General features: G+C 48.9%; 1 protein-coding gene across 1 annotated transcript in view; it reads right to left on the reverse strand.

The window, feature by feature from the left end:
• Positions 1-12,637, reverse strand: part of Sim2 (SIM bHLH transcription factor 2) — a 41,544-nt gene that overhangs the window by 14,363 nt on the left and 14,544 nt on the right. Inside the window, exons 4-6 of the mRNA XM_052158751.1 lie at positions 7,524-7,632; positions 5,812-5,897; positions 2,978-3,177 (exon numbers count right to left, since the gene is read on the reverse strand). Of these exons, the coding sequence (XP_052014711.1) occupies positions 2,978-3,177; positions 5,812-5,897; positions 7,524-7,632 (395 nt within the window). The remainder of the gene's footprint in view (positions 1-2,977; positions 3,178-5,811; positions 5,898-7,523; positions 7,633-12,637) is intronic.

Below are 12,637 nucleotides of genomic sequence, written 5' to 3' on the forward strand. Positions count from 1 at the left end.
TCGCCAACATTAAAAGTTAAAGGCCAGGGAAAGGCTTGGTTGGCAGGGTGCCCTCCTGGGTTTCTTCAAACCTCCAATGTCCGTAAACCTGTCAGAGGGATCAGCCAACCCCCAAACGTCGCTGGCCTCACCCGACCTTAGCCAAAGCATCAGCTATAGTTTCAACCCGAATATCACAACCCACTGAGGATCCAAACGTCAGGGTAAGCCAGTAAATTCAGTTGTGCTGGGATTATTCCGGGCGAGTGGCCAGCAGCTGCTCCCCGATGCCCACCACCCTTGCTCCCGGGACTTGGGTGACCTAAGCCAACACCTTCTCTCTCCACTGTTGATGTGGGGCCATCCCTCCAGAGCTGGCTCTAGCCTAACAGGCTTTCAAAAACATGTTACTGCAAGGAGACAGAAACAGACACGACAGTGAAGGGTCCCAACCCTCTTCAATGTCTCCTACATGACAGCAGCCTGGCTTCTGAGCTAGCCTACACCCTTCCCTGAAAAGACCTCCACATTTCAAAGCACTGTGAGCTGGAAAGTAGAAAAGACTTCCAGTTGCTCCTCTGGGGACACAGCCACTTCTTTCCTCTTTGAGAGAATTCATCAGAGAAATTCTCTTGGGGTTTTCTTGAACTGTCTGAAAAATACAAGCAGGCTGTGCTGGCTGGCTTCATGTCAACTTGACACAAGCTAGAATCATCAGAGAGGAGAAAGCCCTAATCGAGAAAAATGCCTTCACCAGATCCATCTGGAAGGCATGTTCTTAATTAGTGATTATGAGGGAGGGCCGAGCCCATGGTGGGCGGCACCATCCCTAGGCTGGTGGTCCTGGGTCCCATAAGAAGCAGGCTGAGAAGGCCAGCAAGCAGCACCTCCACGGCCTCTGCATCGGCTCCTGCCTCCAGGAGCTGCCTTGTTCCTGTCCCGACTTCCTTCAGTGATGGACTACTGTCTGGAAGTGTAAGCTGAATTAACCCTTTCCTCTCCAGTTTGCTTTTTGGTCATGGTGTTTCATCACAGCAGTGGTAACCCTAACTATGATAGAGGCAATGAGAGGAAGAAATCAGCTGACCTTGGATGGCCCCCATCACCATCCTTCCCAGGCTCTGACACAACCTGCACCCCTCCCCCACACCTGCAGTCCTTGCTTCTGCAGGAAATAAAACAGAACTTGCCACCATGCCACCATCCTGGAGGGTGCAGGCCAATGATTCCATTTCGGCTTTGCCTGGAGTTTTAGGGTGGCTCTGCAATGCTATCTCTCTCACTTCTCGATCCTTTGAATCACTTTGAAGAACACGAGAATCAACCCTGACTAAGCTCCCATCTCATGCCCCACCCTGGGCCAGATGGGTTGGTTTCTTTTCGATAAAGAGCCAAAAACGTGGGTGGGATGGTCAAGGTTACGGCATATTTTAATGCTGGAGTTTACCTGTGCAAGTTTTGTTTTTGTTTTTGTTTTGTTTTTGTTTTTGTTTGTTTGGTTTATTTGCGTCAATCTTGCTCTGTAGCCCAAACTAGCTCTGAATCTGCTTCAGGCTGGCTTGGAACTCAGTAATCCTCCTGTCTCGGCCTTACAAGTAGTATAATTACAGATGTGAGTCTTCACACTATTTTTCATTAACTTGAAAAAAACGGAAAAAAAATCAGTAGCCCAGAGTAGGGGCACGTGCCTGTAGTCTCACCTCCTCATAAGGTTGAGGCAGGAGGATTGCTTGAGTCCTGGAGCTCCCGGAAGGACCTTGGCTTGTGCAGCCAAGCGGCACGATGGCCTTGTGAGCAGGAGGCTTCGCGCTCTCAGCTGCCTCACACCTGCTGGCTACTTTCATCTTCCTGAAGGCTTGCAGGATACCTCGCGGTGGGCACAGCCGACAGCTTTTACCCAAGGGCAACAGAAGAAGGCAACACCAGGTGAGGCTTCAAGATCTGTGAAGACTGGATCATTCCAGAACGGGGAGCATGCCAGTGTCAAAACACCTCAGATGTCCATAAAAATATAGCTGCTGGCTCTCAAATGTTAAACTTTTGAGGCCCATTGCGATGGCGCATGCCTTTGATCCCAGCTCTTGAGAGGCAGGGGCAGGCAGATCTCTGTGAGTTCAAGGCCAACATGGGCTGCAGAGTAAGTCCCAGGATAGCCATGGCGACAACAACAACAAAATCAAAACCAAAACACCATTTAACTCTTGAGACCTGAAGCTCTCTGGGTAAGATCAGAGGCTGCTCCAGCAAGGCCTCCTGAACAAAAGCCTCAGGTACCTTCCCTTCCCCAGCCTAGGCACCGACCAAGTGTCCACACGTGGAAGGGGAGCTGTCTGCTGTCACCACTGACTTAGGTGGCTGTCACAGAGGTAGGAGCTTCACATGCTGTTCAGAGTGGAATATCATTTATCTCAAAGCCCTGCCGGTGTGGTGCAGAGATGAGTGAGAATTGAAGTTACGGCTTTTAGAGAAGATAGAGGGGGGGACAAAATGTGACATGCATGCCTGTCCTAGCGCTCCGTGCCTGTCCTAGCGCTCCATGCCTGTCCTAGCGCTCCGTGCCTGTCCTAGCGCTCCGGACGAAGAGTTGGAGGGTTTTAAGATCATGCTCAGGGAAATAGTGAATTTGAGGCCAGCCTGGGCTACATGAGACTGTCTCAAAAGAAAGGGAGAGGAGGAGGGGAGGAGAAGGGGAGAAAAAGGGAGGGAACGAGGGAGGGAACGAGGGAGGGAGGGAGGACCCTCTTACATCATAACGTTGATGCTCATCACAAACTTATGACCCAAACATTAAGCAATTAATTAAAACAAGTTCTTGCATCTTACATCTGTCTTGAATTCTTTCCCTTCATGACCAACTTCCTTGCTAATCTACACCTTTAGTAGGTCTTTTTTTCTCGTTCTAGTTATTACCCCAACAATGTAGCTCTCAAGGTTCGGTCCCCACCCCTGGGGCCTTCTGGGGAGTCGGAGCAATGGGGACAGCAAGGGGCGGACTCACCTGGAGTCCAGGAATATGAGCTTCAGGTCGAGGCTTGCTCTGAACATGAACATGTTACTGTGGAGTTTGATCTCTGTGATGGCGCTGGGTGGCAGCGACTGGCCCACGGCCACCAGCCCCACGATCTGGTAGCAGGAGTCGTACAGGGACATGTCCAGCATGTACTGCCTGATCTTTAAGTAGCCACTGCAGTGAATGACCTGGGAAGGAGGGCACAGGCTCAGAGGGCACCACTGCTCTGCCTTAACTTTTTGGGCTTTGTTTATTTGCTTGTTTTTGAAGTGCTACAGCATCCTCCAGCCAAGTTTCTGTTGAGCTGTATAGTCAGCATTCCTAAAATGCCTGATTTGCATCCAGGTGGTGGTGGCCCATGCCTCTAATCCCAGCTCGGGGAGGCAAAGGCTGGTGGATCTCTGAGTTCAAGGCCAACCTGGTCTACAGAGGTGAATTCCAGGATAGCCAGGGCTACACAGAGAAACCCTGTCTAGAAAAACAAAAACATAAAAACAACAACAACCATAATCCCAACTGTTTCTTATAAAATCAGGTGCACAGTAGGCACGTTGCTGCCCCAAGCTCACTAGCACACTAAGCGTGATGGACTGACTGCCCCAGGCTCACTAGCACACTAAGTGTGATGGACTGCCCCGGGCTCACTAGCACACTAAGCGTGATGGGCTGCCCCGGGCTCACTAACGATTGGGGGACCTGGACGTAACCCCCACCCCAAGTTTCCCTAGAGACTAGAACAGGGAGCACTAAGGAACCGGTTGGCTGCCTTTCTGTGAGCATGTGCCGCAATTAAAACGTTTTCCAACTTCTAACAGGATCCAGCCTGGCATTTCTATCGCTCATCACTCCAGGGAATTAGGAATTCTCCAGGTAAAATCTTTACATTTTTTGGCCAGTGCTGGGAATCCAGACTCAGGTCTCGTGCCTGCCTGGCGAGGACTTTACCACCTGAGCTGACTCCCCGGGCTAAAGTGTTCACCTTTAATTTGTTTACAATACGAGTTTTACTCAACAATAAGTCACCAGGTGGTGGTTAGAGAACCAAAGACCGCACTGGAGAGACTGCACAGTTCCCAGGGCAAAGGAGACACCTGGAGGCATCGGGCTCACCATCCGCCCACCCATGGTGAAGTGTGTTTGCCATTGAAACATGTGTAATCCTGCAAGGACCAAGGTTGTTACAACAGTGGTCATCTGAACTCTAGCCTCTGTCTCTGTCTTTGTCTCTCTATCTCTATTTGTCTGTGTCTCTCTGTGTCTCTCTGGGCCTGTCTATCTTTCTCTGACTCCGTCTCTTTGTTTCTCTCTGTGTGTCTCTGTCTCTCTATCTTTCTCTGTCTCTGTGTCTCTGTCTGTCTCTGGCTCCACCCACACACTCACACCATGCCAGGTCTCATGTAGCCTAAGCTTAAACTCACAAAATAGTGGAATATGACCCTGAATTTATCCTTCTGCCTCTATCCACCCCCCGCCCGGTGTTGGGGTTCCAGGTGCTGAGACCACACCCAGTTTCTGCAGTGCTGGGGACCGAACCTAGGGCTCCTGTGTGCCAAGCACTAGCTCTCTACAGCTGAGCCAAACCCACGACCCACCCAAATTCTCTTCAAAAATTCTTTCTACAGGATTCACAAATCTACACTGTTTAGAGCTGGAAGAAATCTTGAAGTCCTTCCAGTCTAGCCTGTTCCCCCACCTTCCCCACAGGGTAACCAAGGACAAGACAAACAGATGCTGTAGCATTTACAGTTGGAGGTGCTAGGTTTAATTCCAGTTGTACAAAAAGTAACCACGGAAAGCAAAAGTGAGGAGTGGGGTTAGGGTCAAGGTCAAAGGAGGAGTCGGGGACTGATCACCTGCTGAGAAAGCAGGCTGTTGAAGGGGGGGCAGGCTGAGAAGGGTGTTGCAAAAAGAGACACAAAGCACAAAGGCCTCACAGCACCCTGAAACCCTTCCCCCTCCTTTTCCAAGGGACAAGTGAAAAGGGATGCAGTTCTGCTGCCTCCAGCTTTGTCCCCCCCCTCCCCCTCCCTCAACTCCCACCTCCCCCTCATCTCCCACCCCAGAGAAAAACAGTACCAGAGACTCCTGCAGGGATCCCTGGCAGACTGTCCCCATCCTACCCTCCTACCTGGAAAGCCCTGTCTCTAACCTGAGGCATACTATTGCCAACCGGCCATGTCGTTGATCTACTCTTAGCTTGCTAATTAACCTCAGCAAGGGCCATATCTGGCAGGGAAATTCTCCTAGGACTAGGCTAAGAAGCCTCAGCTGTGCACGCCATCCTTCTCCCTTTCCCTCCCATGCTTCAGGATGAAACAAGGCCAGCGTCACTCCCTTCGGAAGGCCCAGGTGGCCAGATGGATGTAGTGCCACAGAGAGGGCTGAGCTTGGCATCTGGGAGGGCCCCGGTGGTTATCGGGGAACACGCTCTTCAATACCAGGTTCACTTGAGCATTCCAGTAGTTAGAGCAACATCTCTGTGGGGCAACTGCTCACTGCTGCCCTGCGACCCTGTCCAGGATGCTCAACAAACACAGGGCAACTGGTCCAGGGGAGCCGACCTGTGGTGTGCAAAGCGGAACTCGCAGACAAGGGGACAAAAATCTACGCTAAGCCATGACAATCCTGGTCTTATATGATGAAATCCAACCAGCCTGGAACATCTGTGTACAGTGCCAGGTCTTTGGGCTCATAATCCACACTGAGCCTTGCTCAAGACTTCTGTCCTGGCAGAGGTGACACGGTGGCTTCCTGCTGAATGTGAGACACACAGTGAAGACCCTTGCCAGCCTTTTCCTGGTCCCACCAGGAGCCCCGTGTACCTTGTATCCACTGCATGTCAGGCCTGCGTTTCTTTTTGCCAAGACGCACTTCATTCGGAGAAAGAAAGACCGTTCTATCTCGTACTCTGAAAGCAGAGGTGCCGTTAGATGGTAACTGTCCTGCTGGTGTCTCCAACAGCCTCCAACTTTGTACCCACAAATTCCCAGAGCAGATGCAGCAGCCAAATGCCTCCTGACCCACACCCAGACCCCGACACAGAGCCCTGTCCACAACCAAAGTCTAAGTGGGGAAGGCAAGAAACCGTGATCATCCTGGTACCGTTTCCAAGACTTTATGGGAAAGCAGCCTGAACCCTTCCACACATGACCACTGCAGGAGCCTTGGAAACCAGCCTAGCGGTGGTGGCACACACCTTTAATCCCAGCACTTGGGAGGCAGAGCCAAGCAGATTTCTGAGTTCGAGGCCAGTCTGGTCTATAGAGTGAGTTCCAGGACAGCCAGGGCTATGCAGAGAAACCCTGTCTCGAAAAACCAAAAAATGAAAACAAACAAAAAAACAAAAAACAAAAAACCTTGGAAACCAATGGGTCAGCCTGACGGACCCTTTCACAGGCCACAGAACCGGGTGCCAACCAGCGTGGCGCATGAAAAGGCCCAGAAGCATCTAACTTCCATCAAGGCAGCAGATAGCAAATGCCAGGCACAGCTTGGAGGGACAGATTTACCTGTTGGCAGCTGCAGGGTAAGCTCTGAAACATCCTAGCTTGCTAAGATAACTGTCATCTTGGAACACCCTTCCCCAAGCCTTTCTATCTACCTAGGGCTCCGCCTTTACCTGCAGAACCTCTACCGCCTTTTCCTTCCCCCCTTCCCCAGCCCTCATACAGTGAAGTTTTGGCCACACCATTAACTGTAGCCCCAGGTAAGAAGGAGACCCATGCCTCATGGGGCTGCCAGGGAGAGTTGAAAGGCTGGGGCCTTTAGAATACGCGTTGTCTTCCCAGCACTCATCATGACTGTAATTTAAGGAAATGTGTGTGTGTGTGTGTGTGTGAGAGAGAGAGAGAGAGAGAGAGAGAGTGTGTGTGTGATGCCCAAGGTTTTTAAACCAATCTATGCCATGGCACACAACCTAAAGTCCCTGTTCATAATACTTCCACATGCAAAAAATAGATTACAAAAATAAACTAGCTATGTGGGTAAAGAATTACCAACATATTTAAACATGCCACTATAAATATAAGTACCTGTTTATTTACTGTGTTCAATTAAGATTCAGTCCCGGGCCTCATCACTCAGAAAGTTCCCAACCATCGACCCTGTACATCTTTTTAAATATCTTAAAGTCAGTGGCAGCAAAGCCAGGGTTCTGATGATCGCAGAATGGCCAAAAGCCTCCAATCACAAATGCAAACTTACACAGCCATGATTTCCCCCTGGTATCTAGCATTCCCCAGATCCTGCTTCTGTCCTTGGAAGAAGCAGGTGGGCCTAGGCTTGGGACAGGCTGCGCTGGAATTTTGAACCAGGAGCCTACGAGGGGAACGGCCTGTGACGCAATGCTGAACAGCGTATGGTACATAGTAGGGGCTTCATAACTGATCCAGCAAACAGCCCGAGGCACAACCGTAGCTGCTGTTACTCTGACTCTCCCTACTCTAACTCTCCCGGAAGCAGAAGCAAACCCTCTCTTTAGAGTAAGAGCATGACCTTGTTTCATTCTAGTTTCCCCGAGCTGTGGAGGACGAACCTTGGAGCAGGTGATGGTGGAGCGGCGGGTGGGCCGTAAGTACTGCTGTCATCTCGTCGTGGTCAGAAGGATGTATGTATTCATAAATACTGTTGCCTGTGAGCTCCACCTGCCAGGGAACGGAAGGATCAGACGTGTCTTAGGTCTCTCAGGAGGGGGTGCAAGGGGAAAGAAGAAGACAGGCCAGGTGTACCACAGGCTCACTCATGCGGGACAGGACTCTGCTCTCCTTGAAGCTCACACATTAGCCAAATGCAGAGGTAGAAACGAGCTCTTTTTTGCAGAGCTCTGAACTGGGCCCCTATTTCTGACCCCAGAAAAAGCCAAGGACACAGGCTTGGGCTTCCAGAGGGTGCTAAGTGGAAGAGGTGCACGGGACGGTGGACAAACTGAAAGGGGGCGGCAGCACCCGTGGTTGGAGGCTTGGACAGTGTCCTTCAGACAGGGAACATCTCCAAACACTAAAGCTGCCTCTGTCCCACTGTCACTTACATGTCGAGCAAGGGGAATGACCAGCTGGAGACCAGCTGCCCTGAGCGTTCTGCACCCCCTGGGGAGTCATGTCCACCCTGGAGAGGCTGACCAGCTGAGAGGAAGAGTTCCAGGCCACTCAGACAAAGGCCCTTCTGTGTCAGCACTGAACCATGCCCCAGGCGCAGCCAGAGCTCCCCGATGTTGCCAGGAACACAGCTCTGACCTTCCTGGTCCAAGCTAACCATGCTTCCTCTGTGGACACACCCAGGGTGTGGCTGGGTCTCTCTGAATGACCTATGACCTGAAGAGGGGTGGGGCTTAGGAAACATGAAGCAGCAGTTGTTTCTCCAAGGTCGAAGTCGCTATCTCAACTTTTAGACATCCCAGACACACCCCACAGGGAACTCCACAGCAGGCCCTAGGTGACAGCCATGCTGGACAGGGCCCTGGAGTAGACTCCTGTGCAGTAGCAGTGGGCCTTATTTTTAGAACTACAATCCAAAGTATTGAGTCAGCGTATCTAGTATTACTTAGGGGGCCGCAGGAATGGTGGGGTTAATTCCACCAGAGCCAGCAGCCCTCAAAGCCCAGTCAGTATTGGGAGAAACTCAACGTACTCACAAAGTGCCTCCGGATGGCAAGAACCTTAGGTGGGTCTGAAGACCTCTCAGCCCAAGTAAACCAAGACAACAGAGAAGCTGTGTGCCTGGTGCTGTCCCCAGCTTCAGATACTGTGAGTGGTCCTTAGGATAGGCCTGGCGCTGAGCACTGTGGGTCACAGGACCATCTGTCCGGGAATCTGACTGTGCCACCTCAGGAGGCAGCCTAGTGACAAGCTTTCCCTGGACTGGACATTCGTTAGCATCCAGCCCCAAGGCCAAGAAGCAAAGGAGAGGCCACTCTGCCTCCCCATCCTCCTTACCCAGCTCTTCCAGTTTGTCAGGATGTGAGGGTGACTTCTCCTTTGACACAACCATGCTTCTACACCTAACCTCACAGACAGCATCCACCGGTCTGTTTTCTTCATCATCCCTGGAATCTTTGCTTCGGATAATATACAATCCGAACTGGGCAGGGGGCATCCAAGCAGAGAACTCCTCCCTGGCCTACTTAACCCTCACACTCTAAATCCGAGGCTTCACAACCATCCCCAGGGCAGACCTGCCTCTGTGAAAACGCAGGGCCTTATTCAAAATCACGCATGAGTTACAGCTGACTCTCGCTTGCTTGTTTATTTGTGTGTGAGCATGTTCTGTGCCTGCACTGGGGGAAGGCACATACATGTGGGGACCAGAGCAACTTGTTGGCGACGTGGTGGCACACGCCTCTAATCCCAGCATTCAGGAGGCAAAGGCAGGCGGATTTCTGAGTTCGAGGCCAGCCTGGTCTACAAAGTGAGTTCCAGGACAGCCAGGGCTATACAGAGAAACCCTGTCTCAAAGAAAAACAAACAAACAAAACATAAATAAATAAATAAATAAATAAATAAATAAATAAATAAATAGAACAACTTGTTGGATTTGATTCTCTCCTTCTACCATATGGGTTCCGGGAGTTGAACTTGTCTGAAAAGCAAGGTCACCAGCCAGCTTTGGTGACAAGCAGCCTCACCACTGAGCCATCTCCCCCAGCCAGGTGGTTTTATTAAAAAATTAAGAATGAAAATTAAGTCAGGCAGTAGTTGTTGCCAGGAACATCTTTAATCCCAGTACTTGGGAGGTGGAGGCAAGTGGATTTCTGAGTTCGAGGCCAGCCTGATCTACAGTGTAAGTTCCAGGACAGTCAGGGCTACCCTGAGAAATGTCTCAACAAAACAAAACAAAACAAAAAACAAACAAACAAACAAACAAACAAAAAGAATAAAAATTAATCAGTTTTTCTTGCACAACATTCTTGTTAATTCCTAAAAAGTCTGAATAACCAGCTGCCCCAAAGCTAGCTGTTTGAGCCTGGAACATCGCCTTTCTCTGAAGGAGTCTGGGGGGGTTCACTGTGCAAGCGATGGAAAGATCCAAGCCAACTGCTGAAACACTAACTTCTGGTTTGCTTCCTTCCCTCCACCAACTCCCTATCCATTCACACACACACACACACACACACACACACGCACACACACACGCACACGTGCACACACATGCACACGCACACCGGCACATGCACACGTGCACACACACACGCCACACACGCGTGCTCGTGCGCACATGCACCCGCACATGTACATGTACACACACATCCACCCACCTGTCCACCACCCCATCCACCTGCCCCCCTTTTACCCCCTAATTCCAATAGCTTATTTAAAAACAAACCAGAGGTGGAATGGATTTTATATTGTCCAATTGTTCTCTCTCTTTTGATTTTTTTTCTGAAGGAAGTAAGCATTTAGTCTTGGTTGAAGTTCCATTTGAAAAAAAAATATTCAAGTGATGTCTGTAGACAAGTATCTTAGAGACTCTGCTGAAGACCCAACCTGCCCTTTAACTAACCTGCCCTTAAACTAACCTGCCCTTAAACTAACCTGTCCTTTAACTAACCTGCCCTTAAACTAACCTGCCCTTTAACTAACCTGCCCTTTAACTAACCTGCCCTTAAACTAACCTGCCCTTTAACTAACCTGCCCTTTAACTAACCTGCCCTTAAACTAACCTGCCCTTTAACTAACCTGCCCTTAAACTAACCTGCCCTTAAACTAACCTGTCCTTTAACTAACCTGCCCTTAAACTAACCTGCCCTTAAACTAACCTGCCCTTTAACTAACCTGCCCTTAAACTAACCTGCCTTTTAACTAACCTGCCCTTTAACTAAACTGCCTCGTCTAGTTTCAAGGCTTCTGTTCTCGTGACGGGTGGAAGTACAAGGCATTCCAAGATTTGTGGATGAAGAACTTGGCATTTTTGAGCTCTGGGGTCCATTATAAAACGAATGGGATTGTCTAGGAACCCCAATAACCTTTCAACAACGGAAATGTCTTCAGAGAAAAAATATGGAGTAATATATAACAGTGCAGACCTTAACTCAAAATTATGGCTGACGCGGTGTTTCCTGTATTTATATATGTGTCCATGCTTTTAAATGCTGAAAGAAATGCAGTTATCTTACCCCAGCCCCTGAATTATATGTAACTCTAAAGATATGTATTTGTCTCACCAAAACTCCTCAGGTCTCATATCTCAGCCTTATTAAAACGGGACTTCAATGAGCTGTTTTAGTGTCTGTAAAATTCTGCTGACCACAAAAGCGGTGGTGTTCCCACTAAGAGCTTTTTAATGCTTTGCTGAATAGTTTCTTCCTGCCGGGAAAGCTGATATGATACATCTGATGATGAAGGAAGGGTCTGCTTAGCAAGGCAGAGTCCCTCGGCTGCTGAGAAATGTGCTAGGCTCTGCCCGGGCATTTGCTGAGTGTAGTAGATGAAGATTTTTAAATTAAGATGGTTTGGGGTTCAGGGTTCGAGCTATGTAAACAAATATAAGTCATTGCCTTTTATTCCCGAAGTGAAAGGATTCTGTCTCGTGCCCCCGACCAGCATGGCTACGATTTTTATTAGCCAGTCTCTGGCATCCTTCGCAAATATTCCATTTTTCTTTATGTGTCCCATAAACAGCTATTTCACATATGTGTACACGTCCTTGAAAATGAGTATTGGTTACCTGGACGTTGTGGAACATAACTTTGTTAGATTTAAACCATATGGATACTTAAAATGAACACACGGCTCTATTTTCCCTTCATTGTTATTTGTAAACCAGATTTTGACAGCAGTGATCACATTTGTTTGCTAATTGGAAAGCAAAATAAAGGAACAAATTCATCTCTTGAAATAGATCTCTTATTCTAACATTTATTTTTAGAATGTAATAATGGTCTTTAAATGGAGATGGACTTGCTACACGTGAAGAATTATTTTTACCTCAAACAGATCATTCCGATGGGACAATCCCTTTCTGTGAACTTTCACACAGCTGTGGCTCCGAGCTGATTGTGCTTCTCGTGGCGCTCTATTGCTGAGCGTGACCTGGACTCCACAGGAGCGTCATCTGCTGATGACATCACTGAGTGTGACCTGGACTCCACAGGAGCGTCATCTGCTGATGACATCACTGAGTGTGACCTGGACATTCTCTGAACACAGAATGGCACCACGAAACTAGAACCTATGAAAGACTGGCTGTCACTCCTCAGAGAGTACTAAGCTTACTCCAGAAAGTCTCCCTAACACTACTTCACTGAGTTGTGCTGTTTCAGGGATCAAACTCAAGGCCTCATGCCTAACTCTGAGATACACCCCCATCCCCAACACTTTTATCTCTAGTGATCTTGTTAGAGAACCAACTGTAAATAAATATAATAATAATAATAATTAATGACTTAATAACATGGATGTTTGTCAGTTGCTACTTACAGTAATAACTTCCAGGATGCAAAACATGTTTGTCATTTTCGTTTTTTAAGACAGGGTTTCTCAGTGTATCCCTGGCTGCCCTGGACCAGGCTGACCCAGAACTCGGAGATTCTCCTGCCTCTATCTGAGTGTTTGATTAAAGGTATGTCTCACTACAGCCGAGTGTGCAAAACATGTTTTAAAAAAGTAGTTGACTTAGTATCCCATGCAATACTTATCTTTTTATACAGTACAAATC

This window comes from Apodemus sylvaticus, chromosome 15 (genome assembly GCF_947179515.1).
Source record: "Apodemus sylvaticus chromosome 15, mApoSyl1.1, whole genome shotgun sequence".
Classification (NCBI taxonomy): Eukaryota; Metazoa; Chordata; class Mammalia; order Rodentia; family Muridae; genus Apodemus; species Apodemus sylvaticus.